Source organism: Misgurnus anguillicaudatus, chromosome 10 (assembly GCF_027580225.2).
Source record: "Misgurnus anguillicaudatus chromosome 10, ASM2758022v2, whole genome shotgun sequence".
Taxonomy (NCBI): Eukaryota; Metazoa; Chordata; class Actinopteri; order Cypriniformes; family Cobitidae; genus Misgurnus; species Misgurnus anguillicaudatus.
This window is the reverse complement of record NC_073346.2, coordinates 35,111,590-35,136,143: the sequence shown is the minus strand read 5'-3', so window position 1 is coordinate 35,136,143 and position 24,554 is coordinate 35,111,590. Positions and strand designations below refer to the sequence as shown.

Here is a 24,554-nt window from a genome sequence, read left to right as displayed (position 1 = left end):
GCAGCGTGGAATTATGGAATTTGTAGTCTTTAACTCAACCGCTGATGGCCATCAATCAGACGAGATCGAGAAATCACATTGACTAATAAGGTAATCAAGTCTTATAAATGTTGCGTTTGATGACATCGTTTATTTCATTATGTAAGTTTATATGTGATGTTCAAAACGAAATTCTTAGTCATAGATATTACAGTATTAGTCCAAATTCGTTGGTTAACACAGCACAGAATTAAGTTTTCAACTTACAATCTACAATGATTTTTCACATAATGTATTGACAGTACAAATCTTATTGTGAAGTGTCTTAAAATGACCATTTATATTGCTGTACAATACCTCTTGTTGTGCATATTGTCCGCGGGAAGACGCACTGATTACAATCTACACACTAATGTTGTGATCAATATAATAGCATACGTTTTTTGAAGGGTTACAAATCAAAACAACTCACCCATCGCCGTAAAACACAAGCAGGATCAGAATCTCGGACTAGTTAAATGCTGTCGTGAAGCTCTTCTCCATCCAGATAATGCAACAACAAATTGATCCTCTCTCGTTTTGTTCCAAACTCTTCTTGGGTCGTTTGGTTGGCCCGTACAGGAGCTGACACAACAAGTGGCAGACGGTAAAGAGTTATCCATAAGTTTATAAGCAAGCGCGCCGTAGCCCGACAGGCGCTAACGCATAGTTCCGCATTTGTCCACAAAACTGGCTGCGTCCGAAAACTCAAGGCAGTGAGGACTTGTTGCCTCGCTGCCTCATGAGGACATGACTTCGGACTCGGAGGCCTGAAGGCCGCTCAGAGAAAGGCTTTCCGATGCATTTCAAAGGCAGCGTGTTTGAAATATAAACAGAGAGCGCCTTTGTGATAACTAATCACATATTTGAAAACTACAATACTAATTTCTCTCTAGAAATGCAATTAAAATGCTTAAAAAGTGAAAATATACGTTTATTTACACTAAATTTGTGCTCCAGTCGCTTCCTTGGCCCCCATTTTATTTTTTCGAACTCGACCACTGTTGTCATGTGGTTTACGTCAGTAAAGGCGGTGACAAAGGGTCACATGGATATTAACGTCATTGACAGGAGACTGCACTGCCCCGTAACAATGTTTTGAATGGAAATTTTCTCACGATTTACAAGTAGTTGAAAACATTACAGATATTGATAGTAATCAGCTGGACAAAATATATAACACTGCCCTAGTGGTTTTTGGACATTTTACTGCAAATATCTTACAAATTGCACCTTTAAGCTATCGTCTAGCGAATCCAATGCTCTAAATGGTCGTTGGACAATTTAAATGATCTTTATTTGTACGTTTTCTGAGAAGTGTAGCCTACTGTCCTAAATGCTTAATCTAATACAAAGATGCGTCTCCATTGACATGCGCGTCTGACATTTTGGTTTCAGTTTTAAAAAATGCAGGAAATAAAAAATAGAGTGCAGGACTTGCTTGATGTTAAAATGGCTATTAAGAGAGATAAAGTTAGGGACCTTATTGAGGTTAAAAAATTATTAAGAGCGACAAGACTCAAAAACGAACTTGCTCGCACTGACTGATATCTAAACCGCGTGCACACAAATGCGCAAGTGCTTGACGCTGATATATGCACACATAGACAGAATTACAGTTTTAAAAATATCTTTTTGACAAGAATTCACATAGATTTAATCTGTTATGTCTTAAGTGAAGGAAAAATATCTGATGTGTTCATTTATATATATTAGAGCTGTCTGTTAAACAATAAAATAAAGAAAAGTTTAACATTAACATTTATTGATGATGTTTTTGCTTTTGTGTGTGCTAAATCAATTTGTTTTACCAGTGATTTTAAGGTATGGATGTGGTCATTTAAGGTCAACTTTAAACAGGGGCAGTTCTGTCATGTTTTGTCAGATTCCAACAAATCATGCATTGTTGTGAAGTTTTTGTTTATAGAGAATGTCAAAATATAAATAAATCATTTTTTAAAATGTGCTCATTCTGACCCATTTTGCCAGCACAGGTCACAAATGATGCAGCAGCAAACAGAAATGGGGAAAGGAAAGGGTCTTCTGATAGGAAAATTCATATACTAAACAATAACTGATGATTCTGTTGAAAATGTAAACCGGCTGGTATAAACATACATTTGCATAAAGCATCTATATTCGTCCACACTCATGTTGATTAGAATATTAAAAACTTGAAAAGTTTTAAATTAAGGTAAATTTATCGCGAGTTAACTCATGACAATCATGCGATTAATCTAGATTAAATATTGTAATCTATTGACAGCCCTGTAAATATATATATACATATACCATACTGTGCAAAAGTCTAAGGCCACCATGTCAGAATTAGATTTGTTGTTTTTGCAATGTTATAGTGATCATATATAATTGTTTCTCAGTCTCTTTAATAGAATACATCCAGAAAATACAGGAAATGTTTATATAGTATTAAAAACTGTATAAAAATGTAAACTCGTGTGTCAAGTTTTTAGGGTAAACTCCCATTCCACTTGAGCAATAGCTGGAAACTGCAGGATCTCTTAAACCTAAATAAAATTAAATCCTAATTTCTCATTATAAAGAAATTAGTCTTTTTACTTCATTCTGCTTAAAAACGTTCAAGATGTGTTTAGTGCCAACGACGATGCCTAAAGAAGACATTTAATCCTGAAATTTCATTTATTTATTTTTTGTACATATTTCCTGTATTTTCTGTTTGTATCATAATAAAATAGATTGAAAAATAAATATGGATGCACATTAAAACTTCTAAAACAAGAAGTTTGGTGGTGGTGGCCTAAGACTTTTACACAGTACTGTGTATATATATAATTTTATAATATGTTTAGGTTTTAAATGTATCAAGAAATCTGAAAGTAGCAACAGAAATTGTCAAGGAGTATTAACCAAACTTTAACCATCATGCAGACTTCTTACACAGTATTTTACAGTATTTTAAAAATACTAAACACTAGGCATTTTCATCAACTCTATCAAATACAAATTGCAAAATACTTGCACTTAAAATATGTATTTAAGTATTTTACATGTATCAAAATACTGCCCATCCCTGAAAAGAGCCTCTTACCAAATTTGAGTAGATGGTAAATTCAAAAAGATGGATGCAGCTATTAAATCTGTCATCAGCTAAAAAATGGCATGGGTTTTATGTTTCAGTGTACTTAAATAACACTGTTAGAGATATAATGTCATCCATGTTGTAGATCACACTTCAGATGTTGCAAGGAATAGTTTACACATTTTTTTTTATATAGTTACATTTGATTTTTTATCTTGACTAGTGATGAGCTGCTGTAACTTAATAAATAAAGTTAAAATAACTTAAGCTTAAAATAACTTAAGTTACAGCAACTCATCACAAGTCAAGATAAAAATAAAGGTGAAATGACTAGTAAAACCAAGTTGATAATACTTAAAAATTTAAATGCAAAGATTGCCAGTAGTACCCAGTAATGTTGTAATTTCTACAGAATTTCTTTACAGAGTACGTGAGCTAAAGTCAATCTGTTATTCGTTGTTGTCCTACTGCCATTATTTAATCCATGTCTTACAAATGATCTTTAATATTTCATCATAAAGTCTCCCCCTAAAAACCTGCTAACATTTTAAACACAAAACACCTCGACCGCTTCATGTGCACAGAAAGCAGCTTCTAAATCTTTCTGTATTTACTATCAGTCATTAGCCCTGTAGAAATAACATGTCGTGTCTTTTTTTAGAAAAAAGAAACAGGCACTACCGATCCATCTCGGGATGTCTGATTTTGTGCTTAAAGGTGAAAAGCGTGCTATTTTTCTATTAAAATACTTTCTCGTATCTCACTTCACCTTTAAGCACGTCAGTCTAGAACAAACATACAAACGAAGACGACTGTGAATCACAAGAAGTTTGGATCCCGTGTGATGCAAACCCATGTAGTTGTTAAATAGTATTTGTGTACAGAATGTATGTTGAACTTTGTGTCGAGTTTGTGATCAATGCTGCTTAATCTGAATGTACAGTAAGTTCAGTAACAAGCAGAAATGCAGCTATTACCCGGTTTATATAGAGTTTGATATTTGAAGTATATTATTACTGTAATGGGAGCAAAACGTTTCTCCAGGGTATCACTATACTGTTAATTTATTGTGCACTATGCTTGTAGAAATAATTGTATAAAGTTAAGACAGAAGTAACTATTACGTTTTATATAACTATTATATACGTGTTTTACCAACGTATAAAATTCTACATTGTTACAAACAAATGTAGATGTACTGTAAATACATGCATCAAGATGTACATAGATTTAAACACTGATGTTTTTATTGTATATTGTACATATGATTTCTTTTATGCTTTTATATCTATTGTTATGTATAAACTCAATTATACTTTTGTATTCATCCATTTCTGATCTTTAATATTTGTATTCATCCTTAAATGTATACACAACTATTGACATTTCATGATTTTTAATAAAAATAAAAAACATATAAACAAATACTTGTAAAAACTAATTAGATATACGCAAAAAAGCTGGGTTAATGTCACCCAGCACTGCATCAAAAAGGGACAAACCCAGCCTGCTAGGTTTCACCCCCAAATGCTGGGTTGTTTCAACACATTGTTGGCTTAAATATATAAATTATCTGGGTTAACTTAACCCAACAGCTGGGTTTAAAAGTGTACAATGCTTAGATTTGCTCAATGGTCTTTGTTTCTTCTCTGTCGCTCAGTATGCTGTAGATCACTGTCATGTCCTCTTGACTGCTGTAATGTGGTCTACAAAACAAAAACAGTTTATGGATTATTTATATGCCCTCATTAATGATCGAATCAGAAACAAAAATGCATGCGTGTAGTTTCTCAAGAAATAAATTGTGGATATTAAGAAACTTTAAGACGTGGGGGATAAAATCCACCAAATGCACGATTGCAAATACAGTGTATGTCACGTCACCAGATCTTTCAATCATTGGCAATGTCAATAAACCTAAAAGAAACACCCAGCGCAATGGAGCGCAAGTGTCTTTTGCTAGTTTCCACTCTGCGCAATTATCATTTTCATGTTTAGCGCCACGTTGTTTAAATAGCAAATGCATTTGCGCCCCCTTTTGCGTCCATGGGCGTTCTGGTCTGAAAACAAGGTGTGTTTAGGCGCATTGTTGGCACGATGCTATTTTGAGGCAACTTAAATAGACTACGCCACTGACCAACAAAAACCTGCTCTAAAGTCAATGGCGCAATATGTTTCCCTTTCTAACACACCTTATTTAGAGTCTCCACTAACAAGTTAAAGACTTTTAGGTGTGTAGAATTAGGAAGATATACAAAATGTGTAGAGATGGGGAGATGTTTAATGTGTTACCTGTCTGAAGATGCTGGAGGAAGCATCAGATCTGCATATGTCAGGTTGGTTGAGATTTCTTCAGATTTGAGTGAATTTCTCAGGTTCTCATAGATTTCTTCTGTGGGTGTGACTGTAGATGTCTGATCACAGGAGATATATTTTTAAGACAGTGGATATTTATAGTTAAAATATAAAAGCTTCCTGCTTTCTAAAATCAGTTGAATTTTTTACATGATCAAATACCTTTTCTGCAGGCAGTTTCTTGGATGCAATCTGTTTCCTCCTGTAAAGATTTAAATAATAGCTTGAGACAGATATTAAATGATTGCATTGGGTAAACCATGTACTGTATGATTTTAAATGCATGAATTTATACACATAGTAAATTCTAAATTAATGACTAAAAGGTTTTCTGAAACTCCTGCTTGTCTGCCATTGATCATTAAATCAGAAATTCCTGTCAACACATGATGGTCTGACCATTGTATTATATTTTGGAGGATATTCTCTGAAACATGCTGGATTCTTTTCAACAGCGTTGGGTCAAAAATGGGCAAAACCTAAGTGCTGGGTTAAATAAATTCAGAAAATGTTCATATTTGACCCAATAAAGGGTTAAAGCGACACTCCACTCTTTAAGAAATATACTTATTTTCCAGCTCCCCTAGAGATAAACATTTTTTATTTTTACCGTTTTGGAATCCATTCAGCTAATCTCCGGGTCTGGCGGTATCACTTTTATAATCTATAGATTATTTTTTTGCGCAATGCTAATGGTCTTATCAGATTCAATGAATTGTGCTAAGCTATAAAAGTGGTAGGGTTAGGGTTAGGTTAGAATTAGATCCCGGACATTGGCTGAATGGATTCCAAAACGGTAAAAATCTAATTTTTAACTCTAGGGGAGCTGGAAAATGAGAATATTTTTAAAAGAAAATAACCCAGCATTTTTTTAAAGTGTATCAAGGAATTTAAATGCATTACAAACAGCAGATCGAGTTAATGGGTATAAAGTTCATTTTTTGTTCAGAATATTTGGCACAATTTTCTTTCAACCTAGCATTGGGTCAAAAAGGGACAAATCCAACCTGTTGGGATGTAATATAACCTATGCTGGGTTGTTTTAACCCGTCGTTGTGTAAAATATAAACATTTTCTGCGTTCATTTAACCCAGCCACTGGGTAAGTCCTTTTTTGTCCCAATGCTGGGTTATAAATAACCCAGTCAAAAAGGGACAAACCCGACCCGTTGAGTAATTTAACCTATGCTGGGTCATTTTAACCCATTGTTGTGTAAAATATAAACATTTTCTGCTTTCATTTAACCCAGCTATTGGGTTTGTTCCTTTTTGAAAATAACCCAACATTGTGCAGAGCAAAGCCATGACAAGGACGTAACATCAAATCCTTGTGTAATGCGTTTTTATACAAATTTACATAAGCAGGTCAAGTCCAGTAACATTGTGTTCTTTCAGTATTTCATCAACACATAACAGCTTCCTCAAATCACCACATCCACTCGTCCACTCACCTTTTCATAATACAGAAGATGATCAGCGTTACGGCAATGCCCAACAATAACACAGTCGTGGCAATCAACAAGAAATCGAGACGACTATGCTCTATATAATAAAATAAAAACAGGGTAAATTTGTTATTTAGAATAACATTGTGCTTAACAATTAAAGTGAGGTCATGTAACAAAAATACAGTTTGAAACAATCATTGTGACAGCATATAAATAGTAAGCAATTTTTGTGTATACATTATTTAATTTTGAACATATAGCCAAATAAAAAAATATATTTGATTTACCTTTAACTTTCAGTTCAATGACACTAGAGTTTTGAGAACCCACATCATTCACGGCAACACAGAGGTATCGTCCAGCATTTTTCTGACTCACAGTTTTGAGGGAGTATTTACTACCATATCCTATATAAGAGGTGTTTGTATCGCTGATCTTAAACCAGGTGTAGTTTGTCAATGCAGGGTTGGCATTGCTCTTACAGTTAAGAGTCAATGAATCTCCTTCCTCAATCTCTTTAGACGGGAAGTTGATGATTTGAACGTTGTGTGGTCTGTCTGTGGGGAGAACAAAAGATTGTAAAAGCACAGGATCTTTATTGTTGCATTGACTGCATTGATTGTGACAGTAAGTTAGTGAAATCGCTTCCTTTAAAACTTTATAATGCAATAATGTAATAAAATGCAATCACTCTTACAAAGCCAAAGTGCAGTAACTACGCTTTTGGTCAAAATTGAGTTAAGGGTTAAAATGGGCTTTGTGAGATCTGTTGTGTCTTGTGACAAAGTCTCCTGGTTCAATGTTGTCCCATTTCAGAGAAACGTGTGTGCCAAAATTGCAGTAACATGTTTGACTGGCTGGTGTAAAAAACTTTAAGGGCATTTTTCTCAGTTTCAGTGTTTACGTAATTACTGCACTCAAGTGACCCTAAACATCTGAATATGTACCTAATACTGTGAATGTTAAACCAGTTTTAAGTTAAACGTGAACTTACATCTGACATCAAGCAATGTTTCAGTTGTTAAGGTTGTGTCGCTGTTCTTCAGACCGCAGGAGTAGTTGCCAAAATCTTCACGAGAGACGGATGAGAATCGTAGCGTTTGTTCGGTGGCCTTTGGTAGAAGTCGTCCATTTTTAAACCAAATGAACGCCTCTTGTGTTGGAGTGCAGTTTTCTGTATTGCATGTCAGCGTCACAGAGTCTCCTTCATTAATTTCTCTGTTTGTCTTTTGTGTATTCACTGTTACTCTAAAAGGCAGAACTGTTAAATTGAAGTAGATTAATCAAATGCAAATATGGCTTAATTTTAAAGTAATAATATACTGCAGAAAGTCATTGGACAGATGTACCTGCTATACTGAGATCAATGCCACCTAGTCCGGTGTATTTCCCCCACCAATAGTTTGTTTCAAAACGAAAGAAGTATCTTCCAATGTCTTTTCTGGAGACATTATGTAACTTTAAGCTGCAGTTTTTGTCTTGGTTTGCATACGTGGTTCTGTTCATGTAACGTTCGTGGATCTCTGCATCATCGGTGTGATAGACAAACATTCCCTGCTGTGAACCGTCTTGTTTTTGATCTTTTCTCGGCTTAAACCATTTTGATACTACAAGCGTGTGACCATATGGAAAATCAAAGGTGCAGCTAAATTCCACAGATGAGTTTTCAAATGCACATATGGATCTAGGACTGTATGAAATTGAAAATGAAGACACGGCAGCTATAAAGCACACACACACACACACACACACACACACAAACACAAAGTTTTTGTTATGTTTGAATGTACAGATAAAATAATGCATAAGTTATAAAAGTAAAATCTGGATGGTATAAGGTCAATGCAGTAGATGCGATTTTGATAAAGTAACTATATAATCCAACTGTCTTGGATAAAAATGTAAACTTACATATATATTATATATATATATCTATCAAAACCTTTAATAAAAGTTTACATAAAACCAATCCCTAATACTGATTCTTGTCTTAAGACTAACTTTGATCAACTTTTTTGATCCACTTCAAATGTTGATTAATATATTTGGATTATAACCAAAAACTCACCTGACAGAGACAGCTGAATGAATATCCCGATGTAAAACATTGTCTGTCACTTCACAAGCTTTGTCTAACAAGAATGCACACTATTTTTTTGCACGTGTCAGTGAGGTTTTAAGCTTCAGTATTACACAATAACAAGCATTCCTGTTACGTCCTGCAGAACTTCTCTTAACATCAATTTCCTTATCTGTGTATTTAAAAAGAGAGAAGTGAATACAAATGAAAACAATGCCTGATGATTGAGCTATGCAGAAGCTGGCTATGTTTGTTTTTTGTCTGTAAAATCCAGGCTATACAGGGCTCAACATAAAGGACTGCCCGGTGGCCTGGGGCAAGCGTGAGAGACGTTCGGGCCAGTAAAACGTTTCGTCACTTGCCCGATTGGGCCAGTGCTTCACCCTCAGTCACTAAAATATATTTTCATCCATGTATATTATTTAACATCTTGGAAGCAGACATTTACTTGGGTAAAACACGATGAAAGAAACAATGCATTATTTTTATGTAAAAAATACTTTGCTGCCTTAAAATTTTTTGTTGAATCAACTCGGATTTACAAGTCATTTCAACTTACTATTATTTATCTTGACTAGAGATGAGTTGTTATAACTACAGGTGAGTTGTTATAACTTAAAAATTTAAGTTGACTTTTCTCAACTATATTTTATAAGTCGTGACAACTAATTTCTGTTGACATGACTTGTAAATCTGAGTTGATTTAACAAAATATTTGAAGGCAGGTAAAGCAAAAAATTGGGAGCCTTTTTTTGTTGGAACATGTCTGTTGTATATGTATACAATTATATTTGACTTTTGAATTATTATTTCTAAATATAATAAATATAAATATTATTATTTCACTGACATTTTTTTATTAGGGCCATAGACAATTTTGGCAGGGCAAGTGAAAACCTGAACCACTGGCCCACCTGGGCCAGTATACATTTTTTTTTACGTTGAGCCCTGCTATAGTATCATGCTTTTTTATTAATGCTGAGATTAAAAACATCAAAATTTAATTTTAACTATTAATTTCAGAATTGATTTCAATCTTTGACATGGCCTTACTCAATTAATATTCTTTACGTTATGTAGGATGATTTCTTTAGTGAAGTGTGAATTGTTGCTTTCTGACACTTGATATTGACATCTGTCGTTTCCCTGTTTGAGCTGATGTTATATGATACAATAATGTAACGAGAACTGAGGCATCTGAAAGGATGACTGTCTGATCAAGTTCAGTGTTTTATGGACAGAAAACGTAATATGATGTTGTTATAGTAGCTACTGGACCTGGTCAAAAACGTGGACACCCCCTTATAATGAACATGAAACCAGTTAATAAATCCCTCTTGTTATGTTCATCCACTCAGTTAAAGCAACACTATGTAGTTTCCATGTAAAAATGACTTACAGCTCCCCCATGTGGTTGAAAAGCGCAACAGTGCCTGGTATCAGACACTGGCTGAATATAGATTCTGAAGCGTGCATCAGATGGACACTTCTATCTCAGCTTTCCCATGATGCCACGGGAAAGCAAAGCAATCAATCGGAGACCAGCCAATCGGGTGATTTCGATACGTTACACAGGGCTGTTCCTCAGCACCCTGACTTCACGCACAGACCGGCCAGGATATACCACAAAGTGCTCAGCTGATTCATGAAAATAAAGCTTCAGAATTGTTACAGCTGTGTTGAGATGACAGTAAATATGTGATGGTTTGTTAGAAAAATACATTTGAATAAAGTTTTGTTTGATATGGGATTCACTTATATACGTTTTCATTTATTGTGATGGTTTTATTCATTCATTTTTTTCCTGTTGTTTTAAGTAAATACAAGATATTGCTTCACTAAAATGTACAGTATATAATCACATGGCCTCCATTGCCTAGTTTGTATTCAGGCACAGCTGTCATCTGACAATATTAAATTACAATCTGCTTGTTTTGCTTATTTTTGTCCACTACAAATAATGTGTAATATATCTGTAACACTGACAGAGACCGTAGTAGAGTTGTCAAGTTACTGATGCAATCAGGTGTTAGTGCACCTGTACCTCATCCAAACGTTTTCATGCCTGTTATGCTGTGTGCTCTACCCTCCACCGCCACTTTCAGAGTGTACTTGTAGCAGCTAGGAGGCTGCTCAGGTTGCAGCAACAGTACAATTTGTCAAGTTAAAAGTTGTTCTATCACTGAAATAATTTTAGAGACATTATTTAGAGGTAAAAAACTACATAGTGTTGCTTTAAGAAACAGGAGAGAACAAAGTTAAAAGTTTAAATGAAATAGAAAAAGTTAATAAAAACAACACAATTCAATCTTTTATATTTTTAAAAATGAAAAAACAATGTTTTTAGTTTAGTTTTTTATTTATAAAGCATATTTAAAACATCAAACTTTATTTTTATTTACAAATATGTTTTACATAAAAGAAACAATGTCTTGAGAAATCTAAAAATAAAAGACCAAAAGTAACAAAATAAAAACATTCACTAACTAAGGATTATGAAGGACATTCATTTTAATCTGAAAGGCTAAAAAGACAAAAAACATGAACTTCCTAAAATCTCTTATTCGCTCTCCCTCCATCTCTTATTTGACCAAAAACAGGAATAAATCCAAATATAAAAATGAAAGGACTTTGCACTTTTCAGCTTCCCTCCATAAATAATAAACAAAAAGCACATAGTAGTAACAACAATAGTAAAAACAAATGTTGCGCATATACAGTCAGTGGCGACACACCTTGACCACCCTAGGATTTGAAACTTCTCAATATATTTTATGATGCTTTGTTGCTGATTCTGACAAAATTGGAACGTCTTTTATATTTGAGAATTTAAATGCTAATATGCCAGCGGTGGTTCTCAAAAGGTTTTGATACAGGACTATTTTATTACATGGCACTTCATTTTGATTGACCAATCACAACATTTTTGGGGATCTGGGAATAACATAACCCTGAATGTTGCCATTGACCAATCAGAATCAAGCATTCCAGAGCAACATGTAATAGTTAAAGGATCATGTAGAGATAACCAGTGAAATAAACCCAGACTAGGGGTCTTATATCTCCCCAAAGGAGTTTATTAGAGATAACAACTGCTTTCATGTGTACATTATCCTGCTTATTATTAAGGACTCTTTGCCACAAGTCAATTACTACACATGAAATATTGCTTTGAAATATTTTATTAACTAATTTGTAAGAAATGAAAACCTTCTGCAAGGAGAAATAATTCACTTTAAGTCAAACACGAAGATCAAACAAGACAAACATGCAGTTTGGTTAAATCCTTTGCAGAGGTGTGAAAAGTACTCAAAAATGTTACTCAGGTGAAAGTACTGAGTGTGAATTTCAAGCAGTGGCGGCCGGTGACTTCTTTTTTCGAAGGCGCTCGATGCGAAGTTCGTCACAACATGTATGTAGCTTGTCATGTGTGTGGTTTGTAATTTCAAAATATGTGTTTTGCTCGTCGAGTGATACTATGTGAATCACGTATCTTGTCAAAATTAGTGCCTGCAGCAGACGCATTTAAAGAGTTTATGATCAAAGAGACGCTCGCGTTTTGCCAGATACTCGCATAATCTCATGCGTAATCAGAGTTTACTGTTAAGGGAGTGTCTTGCGTGTATTTTGTGAACGTAAGCGTCTTTTTTATCATAAACGGTTTTAACGCGTGTGCAGCAGGCACTTATTTTGACAAAACACATGATGCTCATGGTTTACATGACGCAACAAACACATATTTTGAAAACACGAGCAACACACATGACACTCCGAACACATATTTTGATTTTGCGCTCCTTGAATGAGCAGTCACAAGCCGCCACTGATTTTACTCCATTAAAAGTAAAAGTATCTGGCCGGAATCATACTTAAGTAAAAGTAAAAAGTACCACATTAAAATTGTACTTGAGTATTAATAAAGTAAAAGTAACACAAAGAATGAAAACTAGAGATTCTTGTTTAAGCTTTTAATCTCTAAAAACATTAAGTGAATGAACCACATACAAAGTTTCATCCTGCTTTACAACTGTTTGTATTGAATTATCAAACTTTAAGACACCATAATTTTAGTATGCAACATGCTACTCAAAGTTTAAAACCTTAAATTTAACTTAAGCAGAAGCTGATTTTTAAAATTGTGAGTATTAAGCCTAGCTCTTTTTGGCATGAAAAGCAATAAGTGCTGAAAAGTTGAAATATTTAAAAAAGTATTTATATTGTATGCAATATAAATGTATGCACTGTCTGATTACAGCATTAATAAAACAAAGGATGACCAATCAACATGTCTGATAAATAACATTTAAATTAAAATGGCCATCAGTGCAATTCAATTGGTTTGGTAATAGCAAGGAAAAATAGAAAGTAATCTCCAAAATAAAAAAAATTTAAGAAGTAAAAAGTACTTTTTTCCTTTAAAAATGTAACCAAGTAAAAGTATTGATTTTCAATTGTACTCAAGTAAAGTAAAATAATACTTAACTACAGTAATCAAGTAAAATTACTCAGGTACTTGACACCACTTTACAAATCTCATATATATAAGTAATTAATACTTATTTATATTACATTTATTCGTAAGTATTAATCTGTTCCTATCAAGATAAACAGCAGTACCTGGATGAGGCTTTCATGTTATCATTTTCAGGCAGTTATTATTATTTTGAATTATTTGCATATTACATTTTCACTGCAAGACATTTTTGGTTCACAACCCACCAAATGAGAATCACTATTGTTTAGAGAGGCTTTTATAACAAACTGTTCATGTAAATACCAGCTGTAAACACAGAAAGAATAATTTTGTTTCACATTACAGATGTGTTTATTGCTTTTTACTGTAATAGCAGGAACATGTGCAGGACCACAAGAGCGAATATCAAACCCAATCATATACATCAATGACTTTGTTCTTCACAGCATGCTATAAAATAAAAAGCAAATGTTAAATTACCTTCTCACAGTGCAATGCAAAGTCTTAATGTTTCTTATTGTTAAAGGAAAATTCATTATAAACAATTTATGTTGTTTAATTTTTTTTAAGATTATGGTCTCATGACATTTTTACAGCATAAAATAAAAAGGAATTTGGGTTTACATTTATGAATATATCATTTGTGTTCTTCTAGCCTATACTGCAGAGTTGTTAAATAATAATAAGGTAACTCAAAGATAAAAAAATATATATTAGTATTGTTAAAAATTAGCCATACCCATATTAATAAATGTTGCAAAAGTATACTTATTGTTATTTCACATTCAAGCCGTATTTGCATTGAATAATGTTATTGATGAATTGTAAAGAGTTAGTGTTAATTTTAAACAAGCACAATAGATTTCAAAATGGGTGTTTATGATGCTCATAATTGGCAAATAGAAGAAAATATTCAACTTTGAATCAGTGCAAAACTTAAGATGGTTAATGTCGACATGGGATGCAATCTTAGGGGTTTATGTAATGCGTTTCATTTAAATGAAAGTACAAACTTACATAAGAAGCTCAGATTCAGGAACAAACCAATGTTGTGTTCTTTCAGTATTTCATCAATATATTAACACATAATAGCTTTCTCAAATCACCACATCCACTCATATATACTCACCTTTTCATGAGACAGATGTTGATCAGCGTCACGGCAATGCCAAACAAAAATTTAAAAAATGGAGATCACTATTTGCTGTGGAGAAAAACAGTATACATTTGTTAAAATTGTGGATATGTTTTAAACAGCACGATATCAATACTAGTATGCAGTATCTGTACCACATACTACAATGTTCAACAAAAATACCATTTGAAACACTTACTGTGGAATAATCACTGAATTTGCCCCTCTCTGTGAAATCCAGGCTAAAGTCTCTTAAAGGGGACATTTCACAAGACTTTTTTAAGATGTGAAATAAATCTTTGGTGTCCCCATATGTGCTGTTTTGGGGTGTGTCCTTTAACATGCAAATGAACTGATCTCTGCACTAAATGGCAGTGCCGTGGTTGAATAGTGCCGATTAAGGGGCGGTATTATCCCCATCTGACATCACAAGGAGAGTCAAATTTCAATGACCTACTTTTTACATGCTTGCACAGAATGGTTTACCAAAAGTAAATTACTGGGTTGATCCTTTTCACATTTTTTAGGTCGATAGAAGCACTGGGGACCCAATTATAGCACTTAAACATTAAAAAGTCATCCAAATTTGATTTGAATCTTTGAAATAGGGCTCTCTCTTACACCCGGCGCAATGCAGCGCAATGCGCGATGCAAGTGTCTTTCGCTAGTTACCACCATGCGCAAATTATAATTTTCACGTTTAGCGCCACGTTGTTTAAATAGCAAATGCATTTGCGCCCCCTTTTGCGCCCATGGGCGTTCTGGTCTGAAAACGAGGTGTGTTCAGGCGCATTGTTGGTGCGTTGCTATTTTGAGGCAACTTAAATAGACTACACCATTGACCAACAAAAACCTGGTCTAAAGTCAATGGCGCAATATGTTTTTTGTTATTTAAAGAGTGCATTAGTAATATGCGCCTATAAATGGGACGACATCGGGTTTGCTTATCACAGACATGAATGCGCAGCAGCACAAAAACGCTTTTAAATATGAAAGATTAAAGGATTGAATGTAAAAGATTATTATTGAGTCTCTTGGACATAAATGAGGACCAATTATGAGACGTTAGAAGGCACAAAGAGCTGCTTTACCTGTAGCCTGGTAAGTAAATAAATGCTTTGCTTTAAACAAATGCATCTGTTTTTAAATGTTTTTTTTTAAATGCTACCTCACGGATTTATTGTATATGATGACTCTGTACCTGCGGATATGGTGAGATGAGAAACATTTTTAAGTAATGCTTAAAAAAAACTTGTGACGCTGTCCAAGTGCTGAACCTTGCAGAGAGCCGTTTGTAAATTCTTTATCTCCTGTTTGTTACAAATAAAATATTTTTAGAGTACAAACCTTTTCTTACATACTTGTAAATTATTTTTTTGAAGATATTGGATAGCCATACATTTAAAGCAATTACAAGCCTGCTTTTTTACTTCCATGACTAAAAGAAAACGGGTTTTAAAGGTTTTAATGAAAAAATAACAATTTCAATACAACTGTAAAACAACACAATTATTTAACATTAATCTTAATCTGGGGAATCTTCTTCCTCCGCTTAGTTTTTCAGTTTACAAAGTCCGTCATCTAAATAGGGACTAGACATAGCGCCAGCGCAACAGGCTTTTAAAGGGGATGAGAGCTGAGACTCTCATTGGTTTATTGCACGTTACGCCCAAAATACTCCCATTAATCCTTAAAAATAGGACCAACCCTTTTCGACCGTGCGCTCGGCGCACAAACCATTTTTCCCGTCGTTAAATTAGCAAAAGTGCATTCGGACACGCCCATTTAGACGTTGCGCTGTGCGCTTTAGACAATGCGCTTAGATCCTTAAAATAGGGCCCAACAATTTCAATACAAGTGAAAAACAACACAATTATTTAACATTAATCTTAAACTGGGGATCTTCTTCCTCCGCTTAATTTTTCAGTTTATAAAGTCCGTCATCTAAATAGGGATTAGACATAGCGCCAGCGCAACAGGCTTTTAAAGGGGATGAGAGCTGAGACTCTCATTGGTTTATTGCACGTTATGCCCAAAATACTTCCATTACAATAGGACCGACCCTTTTCGACCGTGCGCTCGGCACACAAAATTTTTTCCCGTCGTTAAATTAGCAAAAGTGGATTCGGACACGCCCATTTAGACGTTGCGCTGTGTGCTTTAGACAATGCGCTTAGATCGTTAAAATAGGGCCCTTTGTCTTACAGTCAATATCAAAAAAATCAAGTTTATATTTTCACAGAATGTTCCTGTTACGATTTTATGTAGAAAAATAAGTAACTTTAGCTTCGTTTTCACAGGCTGGTCAGAAATAGCATGTGATATAATCTACATTTAAATTACCTTTAACTTTCAGTTCAATGACTGTAGAGTTTTGAGAACCCACATCATTCATGGCAACACAGAGGTATCGTCCAGCATCTTTCTGACTCACAGTTTTGAGGGAGTATTTACTACCATATCCTATATAAGAGGTGTTTGTATCGCTGATCTTAAACCAGGTGTAGTTTGTCAATGCAGGGTTGGCATTGCTCTTACAGTTAAGAGTCAATGAGTCTCCTTCCTCAATTTCTTTAGACGGGAAGATGATGATTTGAACGTTCTGTGGTCTGTCTGTGGGGAGAACAAATGTCTGTAAAGGCACAGGATCTTTATTGCAAGAGATTATTGCATGTCCAGTTACAATGACTGCATTGACAGCAAGTTCCTTTGAAACTGTATAATGTCTCAAATAATAATCAGAGAGGTACACTCTTTTAAAACTATATAATGATTATAATGATAAAGCAGTAGCTACTTCATCTAATACAGTACAGTATGCAATTTCAAATGAAGACATTATTCACTCAAGTGACCCTAAAGGTCTAAATATGTACATGGATCTACTGTGAATGTCAAACCAGTTTAAAGTCAACAGTGAACTTACATCTCACATCAAGCAATGTTTCAGTTGTTGAAGTTGTGTCGCTGTTCTTCAGACCGCAGGAGTAGTTGCCAAAATCTTCACGAGAGACGGATGAGAATCGTAGCATTTGTTTAGTTGCATGTGGTAGCAGAAGTCCATTTTTAAACCAGATGAACACCTCTGGAGTGCAGTTTTCTGTATTGCATGTCAGCGTCACAGAGTCTCCTTCATTAATTTCTCTGTTTGTCTTTTGTGTATTCACTGTTACTCTAAAAGGCAGAACTGTTAAATTAACAGAGTTAATTAAATGCAGACATGGCCTCATATTAAAGGTATATTAGATTGCAGAATTTTTTTTGAACAGATGTACCTGCTATACTGAGATCAATGCCACCTTGTCCGGTGTATTTCCCCCACCAATGTTGGATTTCAAAACGAAAAAAATATTTTCCGATGTCTTTTCTGGAGACATTGTGTAACTTTAAGCTGCAGTTTTTGTCTTGGTTTGCATACGTTGCTCTGTTTATGTAACGTTCGTGGATCTCTGCAGAATCGGTGTGATAGACAAACATTCCCTCCTGTGATCCGTCTTGTTTTTGATCTTTATCTGGCTTAAACCATTTTGAAACTCGAAGCGTGTAACCACGTGGAAAGTCAAAAGTGCAGCTGAAATCCACAGATGAGTTTTCAAATGCACATATGGATCTAGGACTGTATGAAACTGACCACGAAGACACCGCAGCTATAAAACACACACACAAACACAAACACACACACACAAACAGTTTTGGTTCGAGTTTAACGTACAGATAAATACCAGCTGCACATCCAGGTTAACTCCATGCAAATGTCAAAGGTAAAAACTTTACTTTACTTTTCATGCAAAGTCTTTTAATAAAGTTTTGTAAGCATTTTTATTATCATTATTCAAATTAATTTAGTGCAAATTTAAAAATGTCACATCCACAACGTTGTTTCTTCCTAGTAAATTTGCATACAAAATTAAAACACATTTTAACTGTTGAAAAGCCTTCTAAAAAACTTTTTGTTACATGCATAACCCATGTTAGTTTCCCTAATCGAAAACGAAACTGTTTTATGTCTGTACTCTATCATGGGGTTTAGGAAAATATAAACAGATGATTCAATATATTGGTAATAAATGCATTCTCTGAGAAATTATATTTCAAGTTTTGACTGCAAATGTCATATCAATAACGCTGGAGTTGTTACATAACATAATACAATTGTAAAAACTGGATACAATGTCAATGCAGCTATGACCAATATAGTACCTACAGTACATAATCCAACTGCTTTAAATTCATAAACATTCAAGAAAACATCTTGAATTAGACCTAAACTCACCTGACACAGACAGCTGCATTAATATGCTGATGTAAAACATTGTCTGTCACTTCACAAGCATTGTCTTACAAGAATGCACACTTGTTTTTTAACGTCATATGTTTTTAAGCTTGAGAGTTACACAATAACAGGCAATCCTGTGACATGCTCAGTACCTCTCTTAACATTTACTTCCTTATCTGTGTATTTAAAGAGAGATGGGAATAATAATTAAAACTGATAATTAAATTATTTTTTGTAGTTTAGCTTGCTATGTTTGTTTTAAGTCTGTGAAACAGAAAGGTTATTTGAATGTTAAAGGTTCTTAATAGAAAAGCTCAAACCTGAATAAAGATCAACAAACTTACCTCACTCTTTTTCAATAACAGAAACACAAGAAAACCCCAAATCGCCCTCTCCTTACAGCTGCACTGTGAAAAGTTGGATCAACTTAAAAAAAATGTTTTTTTATCAATTTATGTTTGTGACAAAATCTTTTTAGGTATTAGCAATTGAAGTTATTCTGCAAGTTAATACAACTTTTTACAGTGTGCCCCCTCTCACTAGGTTGGAGAAAACAAGGAAATATTGCTCTATATCACACTTCAGTCTTCTGTTCCAGAGTGAAAGCAGAAATATTTAAATAATTGTTTATTTTTGTGAAGTACCTTGGGCAACAACTGTTGTATTATGTGTGCCCTATAAATAATAAAAAGAAAGAAAGACACCTTATTTTAAAAAGGTATAAAAAAGGTTTAATATAAAAAATATGATTATGACAAACAACCATTTGGAAAACAAATAGGAGCATTTTTAGAGTGCAAACTCTGTTCAATTCACATCAAAAAGGCTAACAAAAACAGTGGAAGCAAACGTTAGTTACATCAAATTCTCCACCTAGAGTACAGCACACAGTGGTTTACAACCAGTAGAATGATGATTGAGGTTTGAAACCGCCAATAAACAGAACCTAACAGAACCTAAGATTTAATAGGGAGTAACAGAAGAAAAGCAAAATACACAAAATGCACACAGAACTTCAATAAACAAGATTAAAGTTAAATGATTTCAACTGTTTTTTAAGTTATGCCAACTATATCAAAAACTTCAATTGACTTGAATTTGCACGCATCATTTTCTTTTTCACAGTGTATAATCAAACATACCACAATCCTTATAGTTCAGTCTGAAGAAGGTTTACTAGCCACCTTTATTTACATTTACACATATTCGTCATACGCCTTTACTAGTGCTTTTTTAGCGTGTTCCCAAATCGAGACCACAAACTTTGTGTTGCTAACCAAATGCTTTCCCATTGGAGCTAAAAACACTGTAGTAATTTCATACTCCTCTCTAGCTCAAAAATGAGCTGTAGTGGTGATTCACCTGAGAACGAAGAGAGAGATAAGCCTGCAACCCAGGGCCACATCATAACCACAAAATTTTAACTCCTAGGTGCAATTATAAATAGTAAAAAAATAAAGTTCGTGTTTCTTTGTTGCCGGTTCTAAGATAAAAAAATTATAGCAGCTTTTACAATTCAGATATCACTCAAGGTATAATAGGTATAAAAGGTATAAAAAAGTGTAATATAGCTCTATATCAGCATGGCTGCGATTAAGCCAGAGTAGGGATGCACCGAATGTCTGGCAACTAAAGTTATTCTGCAGAAATAGAAAAAAACTTTTTCTGCGTTCGGCCCAAGCAAGGGAAAAGACAGAATACATTTGACAGAACAATGAGGTCTTTGACACGATCTAGCAACCAGCACAGAATGAGAGGCGTGCACGCTTCATAAATGCAACAAACATACAGCGTTACAACTTTCATTTATCAAGACACCCTTAACAACATGCAGCGTATGATAGACACGGCAGTGATCCTGGGCACTTGTCTGCTGAATGCTTATGCATGAAGAGCGAGATACTGTTTATAGATGAGAAGAGTAATGACGAAGAGTGACAGCAGTATGTAATAAAAACGTCCTAGAACAAGTAACGTCCGACAATGACAAGCACGCTTATATTAAACGAGAAATAAAAGATTTATTAACAAAGCATTCTGTTAGACAGAAACGCTAATTGAGCGCCTTTTCCTCTGTCATCTCCTGTTATAACCGAGGGGCAACCTTCCGATCTCTCTAATGAAGCCAACACGGAAGTGACTTAAACTGCAATTCATCGACTGGCCGCTGGAGGCTGGCTTCAAAAGGGAGTCAATTCCCATAGACTCCCATGTTAAAAATGGCCAACTTTACAGAAGAAAATAATATGTTTACAGCCTGGTACAAAAAGTGTTTTTGGCCTATATAGCTAATTTTGCCCTTCATGACAACTGTAAGGGGGGTGAATTTTTTTGTAACTCACCCGTTTAGATTATATTAAGCCATAAACTTCTGCATAATTAAGGGCGTGGCCGCTTGAGTGTCGGTTGAACAGCCACTGCTGTCACTAGACTCGCGCTAGGTGGGCGTGATTTCACCTTAGCTTCACCCATGTCCCGCCTCTTTACCCATTTTCGATTTTCCGCGAGTAATTCGCGGGGACGCGCGGCCAAGATGGCGACGGCAGGCAACGCCTACTTTAAGCTTCAAAAGCGATCTTCACAAACCAATGGGTGACGTCACGGACACTACGTTCATATTTTTTTACGGTCTTAAGCGTCATTGCAAGTTTCTTAAGGCAGAGTAATGAATATGGAATTGCATTTTGTGCGGAAATAGAAGATCGGATTAATATCAGTTTAGCTAAGAGTCTCACGAATGTAAATTGAACCGTTTAAACGAATCGGATATCTATCCAATTAAAGAAGTGACTAGGTGTAAAAATGCCCTATAATGTCTGCTGAAATTTTTAAAAAAGTTATTTGTTAAATAAAATGTAAAATAAATATAGCAAAAAAATGTCATTCTGAAAATGTTACTGTACGGTAGTGTGAAAAAGTGGCCCCTTCCTGTTTTTTTTTTTGCATGTTTGTCACACTTTATGTTTCAGCTCATCAAACGCGTGTTATCTTTGATTAACATGCAGTTTTTAAATGAAAGTTTTTATTATGAAGGGAAAACAAAATCCAAACACAAAAAAGTGCTTGCCCCCTAAACCTATAACTGGATGGGCCACCCTTAGCAGCAACAACTGCAATCTAGCGTTTGTGATAACGCTACAACTAGTCTGTTATAGCACGGGGGGGGGTGGGGGGGTTGGCCCATTCATCTTTGCAGAATTGTTGTAATTCAGCTACATTTTAGGGTTTTTGAGCATAAACCACATTTTTAAGGTCATGTCACAGCATCTTAATAGGATTGAGGTCAGGACTTTGACTAGGCCACTCCTCCAAAGTCTTTATTTTGTTTTCTTCATCCATTCAGAGGTGGACTTGCGTGTGTGTTTTGGATCATTGACCTGCTGCAGAACCCAAGTTTGCTTCAGCTTTTTAACACAGGTCCATGTGGGTATGGATTCTTTTTTCCCTCATTATAAAAACCTTTATATAAAAACTGCATGTTGTGTTTATATGTGTCATCTTTAGGGCTGTCAAAATTGTGACGTTAATGCAAATTCATTTTAACGTCACTAAGTTTATTAACGCCGATTAACGCAACGTGCAATTTCTGTTTGACCCTTGGTCCAGCCCATAGTTGAATGAACAGAGACAAGGCAAATGTGACCAGCTGTCTATGAGTCAAAGGCTGTTTCTCAATATGCGTTCTTCAGCGATCTTGCGTTCTCGTGTCCTTGCTCTACGTCATCATCAACAGTCGAAAGTTCATTCCAATTCTCAAGAACTCAAGGACGGAGGACGCATGAAAATACCCGGATGTGTTCTTGATATCGAGGATGCATCGAGTGCAGACCAGCGCGGTGAAATCGCTTCACGCCCCATAAGTCATTGCGGCAAAACAATGGCGGAAGTCAGGTGACCAACAGGAAGATCGCAGACATCTTAATTCTCATAAGTGCGTTCTGTGTTCTCGCGACCTTCTGAGTTTGTTCTTCCGAGGTTGTCTTGCAAGTTCAATCTACACGAGGACGCAAGTCCGTTCTTTGCGTTCTTGGAATTGAGAAACAGCCAAAGGTTTTCATAGAAATAAGAACATTAAGCAAATCGTCTAGCAAATCCAATGCTCTAAATGCTCGTTGGACATCTGAAAGTTATACGTCTGAGGTGTAACGTTCCCGTCCTCCTAATGCTTAATCTAATACAAAGATGCGTCTCAATTCATTTTGGTTTCGCTTTTATGCATGACTTAGAAAAAAGACTGCAGGACTTGCTTGATGTTAAAAGAGTCATTAAGAGAGATAAAGTTCAGTACCTGATTAATGTTAAAGAGTTATTAAGAGCGACAGACTCAAAAGCGATCTTCGACGCTGACCGACATCTGAAGCGCGTGCACACAGACGCGACCCGGATATATAAACATCTCCACAAAATTACAGTTTTAAAAATATCTGTTTTGATAAGAATTCACGCAGGTATGATCTATAATCTGTTATGTCTTAAGTAAATGTTTGGTTAACTGTTGGGTAAAAATATCTGATATGTAGGTTAACATTACCACTTAGATTTTAAGCAGTCTGTTTCAATGTCAATCAAACAATAAAAGAAAAAAAGTCTAACATATGAAGAGTTTGGTTCCAAAACGCAATAAACGCCATTTTTGAAAAAAATGAGTTACTGCCAGAATCAGTATTATATCAGGTCAGTAGTTAAAAGTAAATAATTAATTTTACGCAAAATCCAATACCCGCCGTGATATTCTGTCATCTTTTCTCCCTTTTTTCCCAAAATGCGACAAACGCCACTCCTCCTTTTTTACAGAATGCAATAAATCCATTTCTGATATTACAGCGGACCAGTCACGCAATGTAAACAAACATGGCGGCGCGCTGAGTACACGGAGTCCTAGTTTTCTTCATCTACATTGTACTTCGAGATCAACAAACAAAACAAAATAATACTTTAATAGCATTGCCAAACCTGTGATGGTTTTCTGTGACGGGAAAGAAACGTAAGCCATCAACAGCTAATAATTTCCGCGAGAGGCACTCGGTTGCTTGCTCTCCAGACAGCATCAAGCTTCTCATGCTAAAACATTGTGTTCTTAATATAACAAAGTAAGTGTTTTGGTTAATGCCATTAATGTTTATTTTTTAATCATTCTATACCACTAGTCAACTAAATAAATATAAAATGGTAAAGATGAATGCACATTTATACATTGATTTAATAGATTTATAGCATTTTGAAATAAAAAACTGTCATGGATTTATTGCATTTTGTGGAAAAAAGAATTAGTTTTTATAATAAATCTTTGAAAATCAAGTTATGGATTTGAATTTTTTATGTTTTTATAACCTAAAGATGCTATGTGAAAGTTTGTAACAGAAAATACTGGTTTTCATCTTGTCACTTTCTTGGTATAGAAAACACGTTTTTACCGAAATTTGTCAAAATGGATTTATTGCGTTTTGGAACCAAACTCTTCATATATTGATGATGTTTTTGCTTGTGTGTGCTAAATCTATTAGTTTTACCAGTGATTTTAAGGTATGGATGTGGTAATTTATTGTATGGATGTGGTAATTTTTGTGGTAATTTGACTCTTTCAACTTCAAACAGGTGTAGTTCAGTCATATTTTGTTATATTCCAACAAATCATGCATTGTTCTATGTTTTAATAGACAATGTCAAAAATATGACTACTGTTTTTTGAACATTTGCTAATTCTGACT

At 34.9% G+C, this 24,554-nt stretch overlaps 2 protein-coding genes across 4 annotated transcripts in view; both read right to left on the bottom strand.

The window, feature by feature from the left end:
• Positions 1 to 4,512: 4,512 nt before the first annotated feature.
• Positions 4,513 to 18,973, bottom strand: cd22 (cd22 molecule). Of its 3 annotated transcripts, none has more exons than XM_073872493.1 (8): positions 18,844 to 18,973; positions 17,846 to 18,217; positions 17,497 to 17,757; positions 16,914 to 17,183; positions 6,885 to 6,975; positions 5,597 to 5,636; positions 5,372 to 5,493; positions 4,513 to 4,785 (listed from the first exon to the last, which is right to left on the bottom strand). In XM_073872493.1, the coding sequence occupies exons 1-8, from the start codon at positions 18,881 to 18,883 to the stop codon at positions 4,698 to 4,700; spliced, it is 1,284 nt and encodes a 427-aa protein (XP_073728594.1). In that variant the 5' UTR covers positions 18,884 to 18,973; the 3' UTR covers positions 4,513 to 4,697. The 3 variants fall into 3 exon arrangements, with proteins under 3 accessions (XP_073728594.1, XP_073728593.1, XP_073728595.1); XM_073872492.1 differs by lacking the exons at positions 16,914 to 17,183; positions 17,497 to 17,757; positions 17,846 to 18,217; positions 18,844 to 18,973 and adding exons at positions 7,169 to 7,438; positions 7,876 to 8,142; positions 8,231 to 8,602; positions 8,950 to 9,087 and having other exon boundaries at positions 4,514 to 4,785; XM_073872494.1 differs by lacking the exons at positions 16,914 to 17,183; positions 17,497 to 17,757; positions 17,846 to 18,217; positions 18,844 to 18,973 and adding exons at positions 7,169 to 7,438; positions 7,876 to 8,142; positions 8,231 to 8,571; positions 8,950 to 9,065 and having other exon boundaries at positions 4,515 to 4,785.
• A 615-nt stretch (positions 18,974 to 19,588) lies between these two features.
• Positions 19,589 to 24,554, bottom strand: part of LOC129448625 (CD276 antigen-like) — a 53,192-nt gene continuing 48,226 nt past the window's right edge. Inside the window, exon 5 of the mRNA XM_073872490.1 lies at positions 19,589 to 20,208. Coding sequence (XP_073728591.1) covers positions 20,144 to 20,208 — 65 coding nt within the window. The 3' untranslated portion in view covers positions 19,589 to 20,143. The remainder of the gene's footprint in view (positions 20,209 to 24,554) is intronic.

What these genes read in the sequence shown, in the direction of transcription:
- cd22 (XM_073872492.1), bottom strand. Translation starts at nt 8,989, where the DNA reads ATGTTTTACATCGGGATATTCATTCAGCTGTCTCTGTCAG. An exon ending in AGAAACTGCCTGCAGAAAAG is followed by an intron (nt 5,494 to 5,596) that starts GTATTTGATCAT and finishes TCCTGTGATCAG; the next exon opens with ACATCTACAGTCACACCCAC. An exon ending in CCTCCAGCATCTTCAGACAG is followed by an intron (nt 4,786 to 5,371) that starts GTAACACATTAA and finishes TTTGTTTTGTAG; the next exon opens with ACCACATTACAGCAGTCAAG.